This window comes from Phaenicophaeus curvirostris, chromosome 5 (genome assembly GCF_032191515.1).
Source record: "Phaenicophaeus curvirostris isolate KB17595 chromosome 5, BPBGC_Pcur_1.0, whole genome shotgun sequence".
In the NCBI taxonomy this organism is placed as follows: Eukaryota; Metazoa; Chordata; class Aves; order Cuculiformes; family Cuculidae; genus Phaenicophaeus; species Phaenicophaeus curvirostris.
Genome location: NC_091396.1, coordinates 42281604 through 42301268, shown reverse-complemented (window position 1 = coordinate 42301268; position 19665 = coordinate 42281604). Strand labels below are relative to the sequence as shown.

At 35.3% G+C, this 19665-nt stretch overlaps 1 protein-coding gene across 3 annotated transcripts in view; it reads left to right on the top strand.

Annotated features, from left to right (window-relative positions):
* Positions 1 to 19665, top strand: part of RALGAPA1 (Ral GTPase activating protein catalytic subunit alpha 1) — a 125081-nt gene that overhangs the window by 33155 nt on the left and 72261 nt on the right. The window contains exons 16-21 of one of the 3 annotated variants that reach the window (XM_069858453.1): positions 1464 to 1625; positions 5760 to 5900; positions 12036 to 12203; positions 15468 to 15592; positions 17046 to 17262; positions 18395 to 18571. In XM_069858453.1, coding sequence (XP_069714554.1) covers positions 1464 to 1625; positions 5760 to 5900; positions 12036 to 12203; positions 15468 to 15592; positions 17046 to 17262; positions 18395 to 18571 — 990 coding nt within the window. Of the gene's footprint in view, positions 1 to 1463; positions 1626 to 5759; positions 5901 to 12035; positions 13605 to 15467; positions 15593 to 17045; positions 17263 to 18394; positions 18572 to 19665 lie in introns of all 3 variants that reach the window. The other 2 variants (XM_069858451.1, XM_069858454.1) reach the window with 2 other exon arrangements.

Genomic DNA, 19665 nt, shown 5'->3' with positions numbered 1-19665 from the left:
ATAGTCTATAGGACATAAAATGGAGAGAGGAGGTGGGTGCTTGCTTGTAATGGTGCAATTCTGGAATTGGTAAGGTGCAGGAAGTCTGTCCTGCTGGATAGAGTGCTGGATTGAAAGTTACAAAACCTGGATTCTCTTCCCAGGTCAGAGACTTTCTGCATATGTGCATGAGCAATCACTTCTGTCTTTGTTTCCATTTCTGTAAAACATGGGTAACAATATTGTTCTCCTTGAAGAAGTGCTTTGAGATCTAATAATGAGAGGCAGGATTATATTTAGGATGAGTAATAAAGATGGAAAAAAAATGTAATTTTTAGGTCTACTTCTTTAATCTCTTTGTGCTCTGAATGATGTGATTCTCTAATAAAAGCTGAGGGAAGGTATTTCCTGCAATATCCTAGGGCTTGTCCGTAAGAAGTAATTTATTTACCTCTCTTAAAGAGAATATTCCTGTAGGCTGTTTTTTGCTGAAAACATTTCACATGCTTCCAAGTTTCTCATCTTGGGCAGAGGCATTATTCACACGTTCATTTTGTTCTTTTCATGTGTGACAACTGGACAAAAATACATTTCTCTCTGGTTGACCCTGAGAGGTTGTTCCAGACCATGCATTTTTGTTTTCCTCTACCATATAGCTTGCTTCTTTTTCTTGCAAAAGACACAGTTTAAAAAAAAAAATGTAGCAGTTTGATGTGAGATAAGGATGTGTGCCACTCACTGCACTGCCCTCCTCCTTCTGCCTATTCTTAAACATGTTAACAGAGAAGCTTTGCCACCTTTGCTGCCTAGGTTTGCCTTGGCCCTGGCTTTTAGTGGCTTCTCACAGAAGCCATCCCTGTAGAGCCCCCTGCTACCAAAACGTTGCTATGCAAACCCAACATAATGTCAAACCTGAATTTGTTCAATCTTTCCTTAATCTTAGTGTAGTATTTTTTGTGAGTTTATGAAGAATGTTGTTCTCTGCTCCTGTAATTGTACTTCTTTGCTTTTGCATTTGGAGTTAAAATATTTTGTCATCTTTATTTCACATTCCTCAAATGTCATTAAATACTTGGAAAAATGTTAATAGTCTATAGTGTATGATTTTGTATGCGTCTTGTGTAATAGGAACAGCAAAGGGAAAGTTTTGTTAGTTACACATTTTTAGGCTATAAAGTTTTTACAGGGAAATTTTGTAAACTGAATTTTCTTGTGGTTTTGCGCTTGATTGATTGTAAAAGAAAATCACGATAGTTTAATAGCACCAACAGTCCTGAAAGAGTTTGAGTATCCTTCTGTTAATGCTGACTGAGTGGTTTTATATACCTAAAAACCAGTAATGAGCTGTTTAGCTTTTAAAATCATGCTGGCTTTGATAACATGATTTATTCTATCTAGCTTTAAAACTCTTGGAAAGAACACAACTTCAACTGTTTGATGATACCAGAATAGAAGTGAATAGATTTGCAATTCTATTTTTGCAGGAGTTGGGCATGAATTCCCAAAATCTTCTGTTGATAAGTCATTTTCTAGAGGCTGGAGCCGTGATCAGCCTGGACAAGCACCAATGAGACAACGCAGTGCTACAACCACTGGCTCTCCAGGAACGGAAAAGGCAAGAAGCATAGTACGGCAGAAAACAGTTGGTATGTATCTGTAAAAGCTGATATAAGTGATGTTTGAGAAAGGGTAAAGAATTAATAACTGACTCTTGTAATGACGTGGATAACTTGTTTCCACAAAAGTATACTATATGTTATAGTTATGTTAAATATTTGTGTGAATTATGGAGCCTTATGTGCTTTAGGGTAGCTGAATAGCTTGTGGTTGCTAGAGTTACAGTTACTATACGTGAAAGGGGGGCAGTTGGTGTATTCTTAAGGAGTTTGAGGACACACTTAAGCTGTATTGGAAAAATAGTGCTGTTATATTTATGTGAAAGAAAAGCTGGAATGCTTTGAACAGTGGTATGGATAGGTGGGTAATAGAAGGCTTAAATGCATGTTTTCATAAACTGAACAAAATAGGTTGAGTATTTTCCAACTGCAAAGAGAAGTGTGAGAAATACCTATATATATGCATAATTTATAGTGTTTTATTTTTTACTGTACCTTGAATCTTGCATTAATGAAAGATTGGCATATACATGAGCAGTTCTCCTTTTCTGAAGTCAGGCTGATTCTCAACTTTGTCACTTGCAGATATTCATTCTTGTGTTAGACATGAGGGATGCTAAACAGTACTTTAGATGGATTGCTCAAAAGAGGATTCATTTATGTTCATATGATTTGCTTAGAAAATCTTAATATGAACTGGACTCGAAGTTTCTTTAGTCTGTTGTCTCATCTTGATGTTTGCAGTGCTATCCCTTATGTGAAGGAAAATTTAAGCTGATTTTAGGTTTTTTTTATTTAAAAGAACCTTTTAAGGAATCTCTCTTGCTTTTAATCTTTGTAGTAATAGTCACTTTGGTCCTTGTTGTTGCTTCACTGATACTTCTTGGAAGCAGGTACATTTCACACAGTTCTAGAAATTAGGAGTTGAATATATAACTGTTAGCTTTTCAGAAATTAACATTTTCTTTGTTTCCGAAAATATTTGCAGTTGGTTTTTTTTTTAAATCACAGAAGTTATGTAGTCAAAGTTTTTATTTGAATATTCTTCAAAATTCTCCACTTTAAAAATTTCTCATAAGGCATTTGTTGGTGTGGGAGAGTTAATTATTCTATAAGCAGTACAGACACATGAGAAAGTGAAGTCACTACTCAAAAATTTACTGTCTTTTTCATGTATTCAAATGCTCCGCAGCTCATTTTATGCTGACAGAACCTAGTCTGACTAAAGTTTTCCTTACAGATCACAGATACTTCAAATATAATTTCTGCTTCTGTGTAGATAGTCTGTGATTAACTGTTGCAGTTGTTTTGTTTTAAATCTTAATTGTCTTAACAAGGTAGAGCTCATCTTAAAATATCTCTTTCCCAAATTGCTAATATTTCAGATATTTCGTCAGAAGGTTATGTTGTTTTGTCAATTCATTAATGGTTTTGTTTTGCTGCTATTTGAAAGATGGCTATTTATATGATGTTAGCCCTCAAATGACTGAAATTTATCCTAATCAAGCTATATATTGACCTGGTTAGCAGCAAACTAATCTGATTTTAGTTTCACTGTACTTTAGCTTCCACAGTTTTATTCCTTTCCTCCAATTATCTTACATATTTGATGTTAATAAGCCAAGTTTGTATTGCTGTAACCAGTTAAAATTTCAGCTCTATTCATATTGTAGAATACCATTTGTGGACAAGATCACAGCATTAGATGGAAAGACCAAAAAGAGTTGCTGGAGCCAGAATCCCACACTCTTCAGTCTTTTAAAATATTAGTTAATGAGTATATTAACAGAAGCGTATTTATCTGTCTTCAAACGGTTGCTTGTTATGTCTCTCAGGTCTACTAAGAGAGCCTTTCAGAACTTACTCTATCTGTGCCAGTTAACGCAGGATCACATAGGAAAAACACTGGTTTGTAGTCACAATAAGTAAAATTTTTTATAGAACATCTTGCTGGTCAGGTCTTCAATTTAACATTAGCTCCACAAGCTAAGTATGGAATTGAGGCAGACCTCAGCATACTGTATAAGCATATGTAGTGTCTTTCCTTTGATTGTGAGTAATTTACTTTTTATATCTGAGTATAGGGGGGGTGCCTGTTTAATATTTTATGGTAAGAAAAAGCTGGGGTTTCTTTTTCATCTGTTTTATGTTGTACACATTTTGTGTACATTTATGCACCTCTTTTTTGAGCCATCCTCATGCCAGCACACATCTATTGCTGCACCAAATTTTTGTGTATGTGTGTTACTCAAATAAAAATCACAGCTTTTCTGATATGCAGTGTGTACATTTTTAGCCTGAACTTATGTAAAGTAATTTTTGGAAAAGGGCCTTTAAGCATGATATGCATATGGGTTGAAAAATCTTCTATAGGGCTAGAACCAAACTTGTGGCTTAGGCAGCAGATCCTAGTCCTGTAAAAATATAAGATCAAAATGAATTTGCTAATCTATTATTCTGCTTATATCTATGGACAACAGTGGAAGGTTATATAGTGTCAAATGTCTAGTCAACATCCTGGTATTAAGTCTGCCTCAACTGCTTAACTGAATGTGACGCATCATATTTAAAATAATAATTCACTGCGATCACATTTTCCTTTTGTAGCATCTCAAAATTAATTTCACTTTCAACAGTAATACACTGTGATTTTTTTCTTCAAAAATTTTGGTGAAATTTTCCCCTTTCAAATTCTATGTGGGCTGTTCTTCCCCCTCTTGCTAGTATCTATGTAATATGGCAGAACAGATTAAGTCAAATTATAAGGGATGCTTTATGTTAAGATTTGTAATAAAAAACTTGATTTATTTAGAATTGCGCAGTCAGTTAGGTTGGAATAGGCCCTTAAGATTTGGTACGTAGCTTGTTTTGTTTTTCTGTTGCCTACATTTATTTTAAGATGCACAATGATGAATGTAAAGCATCTAACTATCAAAACTATCAACGTATCCTGGATTTATTACTCTGTCTGTTAAACAAAGACATGTTAAGGCCTTATGCATAACTGCCTCTTTTAAAATTGATTTCTATCTTATAAACTAAGTTTATGGCTTTAGTCTTAAAATATCTATCTTTCTGAATTGTTTTTTCAACTGTTGTTAGGACTCCACTGAAGTTGTGCTGCATTTGTCAAATGTGTTTTCTGCACTATGCACATTGACCTACGCAAGTTATCTGCATATTGCAGTTAGGGATGATAATTCTTTAACCTGATTTAGACGTGTGATATGCTCAACTTTCACTGCGCTCCATTCATGTGCTTCCAGTTTCTGTACAGATTAGGAACACTTAAGATTCGAAGTGTGTATTCCACGTTGTTTTGAAAATATATGTAGGAAAGGTCAAAGACTGAAAGCTCAAAGTTCGAATATTGTACTGACAATAGTTATGTAAGATGCACTGAAGTTTCCTTGCAAGAAGTTTATCGGCACCTATTTTAAAACAAGTTATCGAATTTGCAGCAGCTTGTAAAGGTAGCTGCTTGAAACAGTGAATGCTATTCACTGTTGATGAATGATGAGACTTGAAAAGGCAAATTAGGATTAATTTAGCAAGATTTATACAGTATCGATTAAAAGTCAGACCCTATGGATAAGGAACAATTTAATGCTTTTTGTTGTCAAACCATTTCACTTCAGTCATTTCATTTTTGATTGGGACCTTAAGCAGGTTGTATTACAAATTTCTGTGCACAGATATGGTCATTTTCTCCTTATGCTTTTGAATCTCTTCCAGAATATCTTGAATTCTAGAGCATGAGTACGTGCGAGATTAAAAAAAAAAGAGATACTTTTTCAGGAGTAAACCAAAGGAAATTAGAAAAGTGCAAATGTTGACTGTAATTTTGATTTTTCAACCCCTGATGCACTGGGAAGAAAAGTGTTAGTTTCTTGATTTTGAATGCAAAATCTCTGTAATTGTCTTAATAAAGGCATTGTTGCTGCTTTACATAAAAGTTAAAAACTCAAAATGTCTTATGTGTCCACTGATTTTTTTTCTTTCTTACAGCTCTGCCAGTATCTGCCGTGCTGAAATGTTTTAATTTTTGAATTTTCCTCCTTTTTATCTTTGTTTTCTCTGTTGCTGCTTTTTCTGTGACACAAGCCTTTCATTATAGTCACTCTTCTTTTTTCCTTCCCCACTTCTTTCTTTTCCTTTTTAAAGCCATGAGAAGCCGATCCATTGGTGAATGTGCTCTGCCATCGGCCTATATACGCAGTGCTAAAAGTGCTCCTGTTCTGATCCATACTTCCAAACCCTTCTTGCCTGATATTGTTCTCACTCCCCTTTCTGATGAGCTTTCAGGTAGTGCCACCTCTGCTAATTTCTGCTCCCCCTTTATTACCTTTTTAAACCTCTGCTTTCAAATTCCGCTAAATCATTAAATTTTTGGAAGTAAAACTACTTGGGGCTGGGGGGAGAGGGGAAGAGATTAAGAATGAATATTTTGAGTTATGTAAAATACCATCCTATTTTGCCATTCATTCTGGAACTGTTGGAAGTTAGTGCTGTGCCAATGTTGACTATCATAAAAGTGAAAATTAGAGAAATCTCGATTTATTGGTAAGCAGTAATATCGCATCTTTCTACCAGAGTACAACTAATCTAAAATTTTTATTTGTGAGTGAGGGATGGAAAGGAAGAAAATAATTTTACTTTGACTTCCCTTTTATGTCTTCCTATGTAAATTTTTTAATTCAGTATCACAGATGTTATGTGGACAACCAGGATGATATACTTTAGCTGCCATGAAAAAAGAATGTCTGAAATATATGGTATCATATGTAATATGCTTTACAGTATGCATGTTTTTCATTAATATATAAAACCACGTAAAAAAAATCTATATAGTTAGGAAACCTGAAGTGCTGTGTTTTGGTATTGTTTTTGCAAATTATCCATTTTTTACAGAGTTGAAGTTTTTTTGAGTGTTATGTTTAGTCCAGCAGGGTGATTGGCTAGAAGTTTGACAGTAGCTTTATTTGAGTAATTTTCTTTGAACAGGTTGGTTCAGCAGTTAGAATTGGCACACGATTAAAAAATGCATGCATCAAAGTTTAGAGATCATGTTATTTTTCAGTCTGTGCTCCAGCTATTACATAAGTGTAAATTAGTAGTGTAAAAGGCTGACAATCATATTACGTCTTCATCTCAATAAGTGGGAAAAAAATGAAAGCACAGTGGGAGGACTTCTCTTTCTTGCCTACCTTTTGTAACTCAAGAAGTATCAAGAATTGTAATAGTAAACTAATTCTTGTATTTTGGTATGAGCCCAAAGTGAAGTATTCTTATGAAACAGATATGTGGTGCCTTAATATTCAATCCAAAAGCATAAATGGAGAATCAATAGGTTCAAGGAACCTACTTGAGAGATACCAGACTTTCACAATGAAAAATTATAAACTCTTTGAATGCAAATCTTGACACCACAAATGAAGAATAATAAAATATTAATTATAAGTAACAAATAAATAAACCTATGGGATAAAGGAGATTTCTTCCAAGATATAAATTATTAGATCTCAGAAGATAGCAGGAATAATACGTGAACAGCCTTTTGGGAAATAGAACTTACCTAGCCATAATATTGTTGGAAATAGTCAATGATCTTAATAGCACCTGCAGAAGGGAATAAGCTATCACAGTGAACGGTTATTTTATGATATGGTCACTGATACTTAATTATCCTGTCTTAAAGAATACAAAAGTGCTTTTGCAATCAATTTTATCATCCACATTTCTGAAAAGTCCTGACTTCCATCTTTCTTCTAATATGTTGCAAACCTGATGTCTCTCTTGTTATCCTTTCTGTTCATAACTCATCCAAAACAAAATCTGCACAATCAATGCAGTTCTTAAAAATGAAATAATTTTACAGACCTTTGGACTTCTGGCATAGAAAAAGTCCTAGGCACTTCCTGGTTTTGGTGTCTCCTCCTGAAGATGGTATTGAAACAGCTTCATGATGTGCCAAAGAATCTTGAACATTGCCAGAAGACTAAAAAGCTCTAGTGAAGAAAAGCAAGCCATTAGAGTGTTGATGGGGAAGTAGCAGAGTAAAGGAAAAACTGTCTACCGGACCTAAGTGCACTTTGCTGTCTTAATTTTCTGCATTTTTTTTATTGTGCACTCTCTCTTCTTTTTTTTTTTTTTTTTAAACATGGAACATTATCATTTTCTTTGCCTTTTTCTTCTCACAGTAAATATATTCTCTTCTGAAAGTGTTATATGTGCAGATGTACAGCATGCAATTTAGGAAGTAATCAGATTGTTTCTGTCCCAAGTGTACTTTAGGTAATTAATGATGCTTAGCTTGCTATGACTGCCCTTCCTCTTATTTCAGAACTATATGAATATTCTATTACACAAACTAGCTTTCAGATCTAACACAACTTGAAAGACAGGATATTTCATATGATCACAAAAGAATAGATCATGCCCTAATCTTAAATTTTCTGAAGTAATATTCAGCTGCTTTTTGCTGTGAAGCTCTTCATTGAAAAACTGACCCACTGAATGCTAGTGAATCTTGAGAGGTAGTCCGAAAGGAAGTATTTATGCCAAAACCTTTGCCTTCTGTACCATATGGTATATTAATTTTCAAGGGGAAGGTAGAGCACCCCACGGTAATTTGTTACTTACTGAGACATTATATTTTTGCTTGAAGATCAGTCAGTAGACTAATAAAATTTGTTGCAAAAGCTCAGTATTTACATCTAGACATCTAGCATCATAAGAGTATGCTTTTCCTAAGATTGCAATTCCATCATGTAGTTTCAAAGTTATGCTGTGTTTCCATGTGCAAAATATTTGCAGCTTTTCAAATAGAATCCCAAGTGGTAGTGGAGATTGATGCTTTAAGATGTTTACTTAATGAAGTGATTTGGTGTAGTGCAATTGTTGCAAATCTGCAGTATTCCTGAAAAGAACTTTTCTTTTAACCTGTTACAATCATAGGAAATCCAGTTTTACACGTCTACAGGATAACTAGCAAACTAATGATTCATTCCTGCTCCTGTTGAGGATTTTCAGGTACAAGACCACTTGTGAAAAAGTGTTGGTGAAATGTAGGCAAGATGTAGGAAGCAATTACCGCAATGGCAGTCTAATGAATTGCATGTGGGAGATTTTTACTTATCCACTGGGACTAAAAGACTCAAAGGAAGTATTAACATCAAAGGGGGAGGTATATTATGTCTTTACAGTATGCCCTAATCAGTTAGTGATCATTAGAATGAAATACAAACAAATCGTAATTGTAATGTTAATATGGCTGTAATTCTTCCTTAATCCCAGAAACTCACAGAACGAAATGTGTTCTTATAAAAGAATAAAAGTGAAAGCTGGGAAGCAAAACTTGTTATTTTTTCTTGACTTTCTGGACTAATTTTCTGTGATGAAATGTAATCCTGTCCCAACATTGCATGGGAGTCTTCTACTTGCACTTATTCTATCTTGCCGTAATGTGTCTCTCCATGAGTTTGTATTTTAGCATATCTATCTCCCACTTCATGCTTCTAGCAGAAATAGGAGAGGTAAGGTTGATTTAATGAAAGTTGTCATTACGGGAGATTGACTACAACTACCAATTTTGATCTTCCTCGCTGTAACATTTTAGGAACAAGGCCAGTGCTTCTCGTAAGTACATGCAGTGTATCAGATACACAGCCTTTTGGCACACAAATGCAATGTACTTAGTGAAAACTCCTGAGGAATTGTTGGTGACCAAATTTGACCAAATTTGACCAAATTTGACCAAAATTGACACCTGTTGTGACGGAGCTGTTCATTTGAGTTTTTAAACTTTGACTGTATTTTCAGTGCTGATATTACAGTAACAAGATATTTTTCATTTCCATAATTTCTTCCTCTATTCTACAAAAAAAAAAGGAATCTCTTTTGGCACAAGCACTACACTTTTGTTTGAAAATGTTTGTATACTTGTATGTGCTAGTCATGCATATGTAAGCACCTAAAATTAATACTGGATCAACATTGAAATAAATCTAGCTGAATTTATTTCAATATTTACTGCTGCTTGGCGTGCATTTGGAGTTCTCCATTCAGTGATTTTTTTACATCCCAGAAAATCATAATTGCTGCATGCATGCACAGTATGCAGTCCTCAGGCTGCTGCTTTAGATAAGCTTGAGTTTATAAAACATGAAAAATGCATGTTTAGGGCTCAAGTTGAGATCAGTTTATCATAGTTTCATATTTTAATCTTATATATAACATTTATCATACATATCTTTTATTAAATCCTATGGTCCTTTCTTTGCAGCTGTAAGAAATAGCTTTGAGACTACAGAAGCATAACCTGTGTTAATCTCTGTGCAACTCAATAGAGAGTTTGAAATAACAGTTCCAACTAGAGAGAGACACCATTCATTTCAAAGGGTGTTAATTCATTATAGCTAGTAGTCAGCTGACAAGAACAATGGTGAGAAATTGGTTGCTTGTTGAAACTGAAGAGAGAGGAAAGGGGTAGTAAATTGTGTCACTTACAATGATTTTCAGTTCGTGTTTGTTTTCTGAAATAGCCTGGATGTCTACTCTTTTCTCCAACGTAGATGTGTCTATTTCCTGTCTAATAGCTTCTTTACAGTTCAGCCAACTTTTGCATCAGGCCAAAGTTTAATTTTCAAATTTTAACTTCTCTGAAAAATTGTACATGGAAATACCACTTTTCATCTTCTTCCAACACATGCATTTAGTTGAGTACAGACCTATCTCATTCCTCCAGTTTGTATGCTTTGCTCAGAAGGAAGATACAAGAAAATTCAGCTCCAGTTCTAATAATCTCAGAAAATTGTGAGCACTTTCAAACAGGTTTTTAAGGTGACTTCTAATTCTCATTATTAAATATTACTGAAATAGGTACAGAGATCCATGAAGTAATAGTTTGAAATACTTATTTTGGCATTAACACATCAGAATTAATGGAGGGAAGGGGGCTTAAATTTTGTGCTGATTTTAAGTAAATTCACCATTGTAGTCCTGAAGGTAAACCCTCTAGACAGAACAACAAGGTAAGTCTGTTTATTGTGGCACCTAACTCTTGTTGTTGTTCACTTAAGCTCTTTATTGTTATTCCTACTTTAAAAGGATGCCTATAACTTTTTAAGTTGTAGGTAGTAAGTTATAATCAGGGGAATAAGGGATTCTATCAAAAAGAAACCAACAGAAAATTGAGAAAGCTGTTTTTACCTTACTGTTCAAGTGCCGATCCTATAAAAAGACTGCAAGGGATAGCTTGAATTAGTTGAATTGTCTGTAAGAGGTACCTAACCTTGCCTGAACTGGTGATTTGATAGTATGTAGTGTTCTTATAACGTATCAGAAAATCTGAAGAGGAGCATGAATATTCTTTATTTCAGTAGATGACGTGAAGTGGGCTGAAGATACTTCTGTACAATTCCTAGGTGATCCATGTTGGAACTGCAGCTTTCATTACAGTTAGCTGTGATTTGTACTGATGCTAACATAGTAGTAGTCTCAGTGGAGACAAGGAATCACTGATGGAAATGATTGTAACAAGTGTTCTGGTCTTTCCATAAGCAAAAGTGGTTTAACTATAATGTTAACTGTTGTTAGGCTGCAGGATATTTTTCAGTAGCAGAGTCCTAACTTTGGTAATTCTCATAAGTGTCACATTTGCTTGAGTAAAACTGAAAGAAGATGGAGAGGGGAGCCTCCATTTAGTAATTAGTTTCACATTCTGAAGGTAAAAGACAAAACATCCTTCGAGGAAAAAAGGGTATATCTTTAAATTTTCCACTACTGTATAGTTGTCTTTTCCATGTAGGGCCAGCTCTTCCCTGTCATTTGAGACTGTGGAGGTTAGGTATATGTTGTATTACATACACCATAATAGTCATAATTGTATGATAGTACTCTTTCTGATATTTCAGTAATTTATGCATATTCACACAAGTTATGAAAAAAGTAACAGTTTTCCATTTGAATAGACAATTCTAATTTTCTAGAAAACTTAGTTGTTCTCTTTGGAGTTGGGCATTTTTCTGAAGTTGCAAATTTTATCAAGGCTACTACGGTTAAGCTAATTTGTATTCCAGGTAACTGTTTCCTGAACAAGCTAGCTGGAAAAATACTGCTTAAATTATTGAACTTATTGGCACAGCCCTAGCTTTAACTGTACTTCCAAACGTTCCATGGTCTCACTATTTGTTCTCATGCATGTTAACATTTAAAACTGTGTTCTGATGGTCTAACTCATTTATATTACATTCTGTACTGGATATTATGTGTGTGTGTTTTTAACACTCTAGTACTGGGAAAAATATTTTTGTTGTACTTAAGAAAACAAGGCTCTGGACTTTCCTGGCTTTTAAAGTCATGTTATTAGATGTAGTGGTAAATAAATATTGTCTCTTTATGTAATTTTTAGTGCATGTTGCATATACTTTTTTCCTACAGACATTGACGATGCTCAAATTCTTCCACGTCCACCTCGAGTCAGACATTTTTCACAAAGTGAGGATGCTCCAAGTGAAGTTTTTGGTGCATTAAATGAGGAACAGCCATTGCCACGAAGCAGCAGCACCTCTGATATCTTGGAACCATTCGCAGTTGAAAGAGCCAAAGGTGCAGTTCCTGTCATTGACAGTTCATCCCATCATGCTCCAAGCTTACAGAGTTCCACTGAGACCTCTTCAATACATAGATCCACTGAAAGCCATATCACTGATACAAATAGCAGAGAGTCCTCCTTGGAAGTTGGGGATAGTATTTATGACCATCTTTGTCATTTAATAGGGCCAGTAGAATTTGCAAGCACAGCCTTTGAACAAAGCCAGTATATTGACCTTGAAGGTGAAGATGATCTCCTTTCCTCTCTGAGAGAATATCTTAAAGAAAAAGAAGAACTTTGCCATAACTTTGAGATAGATAAATGTGAGGCTTCTGCTCACGAAGTTGATACATCGGTAAATAGGAATGATAGGTTACCACTGGATGGATTAGAAAATAGAGATCAGACTGGTCAATGCACGAATATCATCACTGTTACAGAAACAGCCGATAATACAAAGCTGCACCTAGAAAAAAACCAAAGTGGCTTTACAAGTAATATTGCATCTACTCAAGTAGACATTTTTACAAGAAATCAAGCACTTGATAAGGCCAGACAGTTAAATATTGATAAACAGTATGAAAGCGCTTCCGATCATGGGTCAAGTGGTCCTAGTGGCAAAGAAGGGAAAAGGTACCTGTACAGGCAAGCAGCCACTGAAGCTGACATAGATTTAGCTGTGGAAGCAGTTGTAGCTGAAAAGCATAAAGGTGCCCAGTTTAATGAAAAAGTAACCAGCTCACGTGTTATGCATGCAAAGAAAATTCTTCCTAAAGCACAAGTTAACCCTCAAATACCTCACATCACAGGCACAAGCAAACTGTCACCAACTAAAAGGAGTATATCTGAAACTGTAACTCATAGGGCCAAAATTATGAAAATAACAACTAAAAAAAGAAATAGCGTTCATGTTACTTTTAGGCCATCTACAGAATCAGTTCAATTTTACAATCCTCTTGAGAGCAAAGAGGCCGCTTGGAAAGCAAGACTTCGTAAGCTCAGTGGCTTCAGTAGTAGTGGTAGTGGTAGCAGCAACAGCGGTACCAGTGCAAGCACCAGCTCAGCAGCTGTCACAGAGCTGGTTAGACCTGGAATGTATAGACCTCTAGATGCAATCACTGCTGCTTCAGCTGGCAGCAAGCAAATTAAGGAATCTACAGAAACTCAAGCAGCCATGTTACAAAAAGAAGGTATTGCAGTTAATCAGTTCCATAATCGTAGTGCCTTTAGAGCATCTGATCAGGAATCAGCGCAACAGCAGGGCTCCCTGGGTGGTGTTTATAAAACTGTTGTACATGCTCTTTCGAAGCCGAAGGCAAATGTTTCCCCACAGAGGCAGAACAGAATGCCAACAGAGGCTCCACTGAGGGATCTGTACAGTCATGTAATGGGCTATTTTGGAAGGAAAGCTGCAGGTGAGCACTAACAGTGTGCAGAGCGCAAAAGAAGAAAGGCAGCACCAGTTTGGCTTAATGCAACTGAAGCAAGCTCTGATAAGCAATCAAAAGGCTTTGGGATGATCACTGCTTTCCCTGTTTGGTTATGCATGCGCCAAGAGCCAGCTGATTTTCCTCCCAGCACAAGTTACTTTTACATACTTTAAATTACTAATTTCCCTTTTCAGAATATTTAGTTGAACCTCTTTGCTGCTGAAGACCATCCGGTTAGGGAAGAGGAAGAGACAGTAAATGACCTAATAAAGGATTAAGTCTTGGAAAGCTTTGAATTTTCACCTACCGTGAAGAGCCTTAAAATTCAGCTTAACTGAATGATTGGCATATGCATATTTTATCAGAATGTGTTGTTCGACTTAAGTGTAGTTTGTCATAAGGACCTGGCTCTCAACCAGCTAGGCTGAAGTAATTGTATTTCTGGATCATTTAGTGTGTTTTCTTCTTCCTCCTCTTCCTCCTTTTCCTCCTCCAAAACAAAAAAAGCCCCTCAAGTTTACATTTGGAGGTCAGTTTATATAACTTCTAAAAAATAGTCTTAAATGCTGTCATTATGACAGTTCTCTGAGAGTCTAATCTTAAAGTTTTGTCTGAATCTCTTTATGACATGCTGTAGGCCTTTCTGTATTCATTCATCAAAATGGATGCAGTTACATCTTGGCAACATCGTTCATTGCTTTCTTTTTTCTTGGAATCATGGGTGTTCCTGAAGGTCTCATGATAATCCTGCTAACCTTGAGACCTTTGTGCACTGATCAAAAAAGAAAGCTGTCATTCTAATATCCATTGTCTTAATTCACATCTTAATTAGCCTCAGATCAGCAATAAATTAACTTTCAGCAGTAATGTAGGTTTTCTTTTTTTCTATTGTTATGCTGGCATGATTAACAAAGGATTCTGTAATGCATCCTGCATCGAGATGTTAATGCCGCCTGAGGGCAGTCTTTGTAAGCCTAGCACCATAAGAGCCTGACTGTCATGGGTCTCAAAAAAGTTATTTGCTTCTCTGCAGAATCTAGACTTCTGAAAAAGGATAGTCAGCACTAATTTTAGAAGTACGTTTTATTTGAAGTCTGCAACATTTAACAGATCCTCAATATTAGAATAAACTGCACTGTGGTGTCATGAGAGCATGAACTGAAATAACTTGAAGACTTAAAAGATGAAGCTTAAGAAGTAGGGTGCGACAGCCAGGGTTAAATATGAACATTATAGTTACATAAAAAATATAACACTGATAGATGAGTGAACTTGATAAATTGTTCATAACCATTGACCATCCAGAGTTTGAATTTTCATTCCATGTACTAGCATGTGATTTTGTTAATAATAATATTATTTTGCACTAACTAACTGTGTACAGTGCCACATTGACATTTGTTATTAATTCATAGTACAATCTAGTTTACTTTTTCCACTACATTGCTCTTCATTAGGAATGCAATGAAGAAGGGTCCTTTAGGGACCATATAAATTTTTAGAATTTATTACTCATTTTTTGTGATATGGAGGAAGAATATATGCTATATCCTTAAAGCAAGCATTAACAACTTTGAGTAGTGCTTACCTATAAGCTTCTTGCTCTTAAAAGGTGGTACTGGAAATCAACTAACACTTGCTTAGTGGGAAGAAGAAGCCGTACTAATTCTTAAAGTAGAATCTGCTTTAAAAGTGCAAAATTCTTAAAATGCATGTTTGGCAATTACGATTTTTAAAATTATTTATTTCTGTTAATTAGCAGAGATTTTTTTTTTCTTTTTTTTACTTTTTGTTTTAAAGATGTCTTGGTGTGTTCTTTACTATATACAGTTGTTCATTTGCTTTTAGCTAATAGAGAGGACATGAGTCAAAAGCTGCACCCTATTGATAGTGATATTGCCAGTAGCAATGCAAATGTTCCTGACCTCATGGATGAATTTATAGCTGAGAGACTCCGCAGTGGTAGTGCACTGGTAAGCCTTTAAACTTCCTGCATTTCAGTATGTAAGTCTACATTTATTTGTGAACCCATCGGTGACGTTATAAATCAAGGCACTAAAACATATTTCTCTTAATTTTGTGAGTCAGAAGGAATTAAGAACATCACTTAATTATTCCTTGGCTTTGACATAGATTCATGCCATTTTATACTATTTGTTTTCATATTTATTAAATCCATCGTGTAAGCAGTGTAGAAGTTAATGAGTAGTCTCGTTGAGTTAAATGGGTTTAATTGCACCTGTAAAGATCTTTATTCACAGAGACTTTCAGAGTAATCGTTTATACATAAATTTGAAGCCTATAAAAATGTTAACTTGTCTGTAAATTAATAAAACAGAATTCATCACAGCTGGCCACAGAAGAAGAGAGAGAGAAGGTGAATAGTATTAGTTTTTATACAGATGGGCAAGAATATTGGTTATTAACAGTTCAGACAAGGCTGTTGATACTTCCCTTACATAACAAAAAATAACCAAGATAAGTTTGATTAAATGTTTTTTAACTGTAACTGATTTTGTAATCTAGCACACAAAAATAGACATGGCTTCTTAAAACAGAGTGCCAGCTAATTAAGATTAGTTTTAGGTTGTTACATGTACTGAACACTACAATCTTGTCAGTCTGAGTAAATCTCTAATTAGTAATAGGACAGTAGGGAAGTGACTGGGCCTTTTGTAGAAGAAAGTAGTCTTAAGTCTCAAGTCTCATAATGCATAAGGATTTCAAGCTGTTTCATAAATGGCTATCCTACTTTTATTTATTCCCGATCAAGCAGACAGTCCTGTCCGGGAATGAAATAGCTTAAAGAAAGACTCAAGGTAGAACACCACCTTGCTTTTACATCAGAAAATCTAAATGGCGTATCTCTGCTATATACTGTGTTTGATGTCCAAGTCAATACCAAGATTTTAGTTTAATCATAAGAAAATTAATTAGTAAATTCATTTGCTTGTTGTGTGCATTAAATTTTTGCTTGTAGCATGGTAGCCTATAGGCCAGAAAGCACAAAGTTCCCTGACATTATTTTCTGCTTGTGTCTGGAACCAAGGTTAGCAAGTTTTCTTTAGCACTTCAGACATAATCTGGAGATAATATACTTCTTTTATAATTTTTCTCTCTGAAGTAATGACTAATAAGTGCATGGCACGTGCTAGTCTGAATCCTAGCCTTTAAGGTATATGCCCCAAAATTAATTGTGCAAATAAAACTTGTATTTATGAAATTCTGTGGCAGCATGGGTTGTTCACTTACTGTTGACTCTCTGGGGTTTTGGAAAGTCTTGGCTATATATGTAGTAGGATGACAATTTCTGTTTTAGGTACTTATGAACTACTAGTTAACTTACTGACATGGGATTGCTTTTTCCATTTTATGTAAATAAGCCATCCAAGATTGTAAGGTAATTTATGTCTCTTCAATGCTTAGAACGTGACAAGAAGAGGAAGCAGTCCTGGCAGCCTGGAAGTTCCTAAAGACCTCCCTGATATATTGAACAAACAGAATCAAATGCGTCCTATAGATGACCCAGGCGTGCCTTCTGAATGGACATCACCTGCCAGCGCCGGCAGCAGTGACCTCATCAGTTCAGATAGCCACTCTGACTCTTTCAGCGCCTTCCAGTATGATAGCCGCAAATTTGAAAGCAAGTATATTTTCCCGAAGTAGTAGCATTTTTAGTTAATTGATTGCAAATTTATCTCCTTTTTAAAACAAAGTTTTATATGCCAGCAGTCTTCTGCAGTCTTCTGCTGGCATATTTTGATTTCACATTGAAATCATTAGCAAGTTAATGGAGCAAGCAGACTACTTAAGAAAAGCTATCATGTTTGTAGGGTAATAAATACAGCACTGGAATAGTACTGTGCAAAAACTATAACAACAGTGAACAGAAGTTAGAAAGCAATATTGTCCTCTCCCTCTAGCATATATATCTGCTTTGCACAAAATGTGAAAATGAATAGTTACTTATTTTGGAAGTTATTTAATTATTTTGAAAACTTTTGGATAAAATTTAAAGAAGGACTTCTGATATTTTGCAGTGATCTTTGTGTAGCTATAGATTAATCAAGATACGAAGTGTAATGTCATGGTAAAATTAGTAAGTTTTTTTAATAACAATGCTTTACATTTGTTTAATTTATCCATTCCCACTCTTACTCAATGGAGGAGGTTATTATGGTTGCTAGGAATTATGGCTTCATGTATCGTGTAAGAGAGAAATAACGTTTATATGGGAGAACTTACTGAAGACATAACAGTTTTTAGATATGTAGATGTTATGCAACTTAGTGATGTTATTTAAATGTATATTGCAGAATGACTTTTTCTTGAAAATTCTTGAAAGTTGAAAAAGCCATTTGTTAGAATATCTTGTGCCATAATATTTTTAGTTTGAAGTTAGTGCTTTAACAGACAGCTTGGATATTTGTTCCAGCGTGTTAAATTTTGCACATGAACTCCTTAATGTATGTTTCCTTTATTTTTAATTTATTCTCATGTGGGTACACTTAGAGCATCTAAGCAGAATACAGGACACGCAATAGGAATGTCTTCTCCAAAAGTGCAGTCACAGATTTGTGACAGAAATGAGAAAATTCATGATAGTCAATTACTTTTCATTGTTCCATTCCATGTAAGTTTTGCAACAGTGTGTTGGTAGCATGGGAAATGCACATACAAGTTTTACATGGAAGATTTTGGAGGTGCTGAGCTTCTGGATTTTATATTAGTGATGTTTTTAGGTTGTAAGTTAATACATTGCTTTCCTAATACAGATTTCAGCTTTGTCACTGAGGCAGGGACACCAGCTTCCACTGACGTTGATGCAATTTCAGGACAGCAACAGAGTGCTGAAGAGCAAGAAGTGGCCAGTCTAACTACACTTCACATAGATTCAGAAACAAGTAGTCTCAATCAGCAACCATTGTCTGCTGAAGCCGCAACTATTACTGGTAAAGTAGTTAAAAGAAAAAAAAAAACACTAAAAAAAAGCATTTCTTTTAGAAATTTTCCACCCATCCTGAAGAATGCAAGTTTCAGCTTCTGGAGTGAAGCTATATTCTAGATAAGATGACTGTTAGATTTCAGTTAGCTTTTGATTGCTGTTGGAAAGTACTGTGTGAAATAACAGAAGACCTTTGTCTGACTTTGTAACCCATATGATCCTTGGCTTGGTGCTAAATGTATTTTAAACCTTTCATGAGAAAATCTATACAATTGCTGGGGAGAAAACTCGAAAACTCTTACCACATAATCTGTGCTAGATCTCTTACAAGTGTCCTTTTATTACTGGTGGTCAAATAGCTAATTTTCAGGAAGGGGTTTTTCTTTGGAAGGCTGTGACAGTTCTTTCAAACCAGTATATCACACTGTAGTATCATAGGATTCTTTTAAAATCATCCATCTCAACCTTCCTCTAATTAACTACTGTGTAACTGGAAGCTTTTAATATGCAAAATGTTAGTTATTGTGCCATGTAAATTCAGTTTTTGTATGTATAACTTAAGAATTCTATTTCTTTTAGTACTCCCCCTGTTGTTTTCTTTAAAAAGTAAGCCTGTTAGGAAGCGGTGTTTCACAGCCTCAACTGATGAGCTTGAGGATCCACCAGTTAACTTTGCAACTGTTTCTTGGGAAAGAGAGAGAGAATAACAATTACGTTAGCAACAACCAAATGATGCAGTTAAGCCAAACCAAATGAGCTTCTTTCCAAAAGAGAGAATGTTCCTCTCTGAGGAGAAGAGAATAATCTCTTGCCAGATTTTGTAAATGAGAAGTAGAGATGTCCACAGTAATTTTCATACTCCTTACTCTGTAACTTCTTATGCGTGGACTATTCCTGTTACAACCCTGGAAACGTGTACTTATTTATCTGTGAAAGCTTATACCTGCATACAGTGTCTTGTTCTCTGTGAGAAATCAAATGCTGCATTTTCCAAGGTATCGAAAGACATCTTTACTTCCCCTGCCACAATTTTTGCTTTCTGAAATTGCCTTTCTGCTGAAAGAAGCATGATATTAGCTTTCTTGGACATTGTTGTTCAGC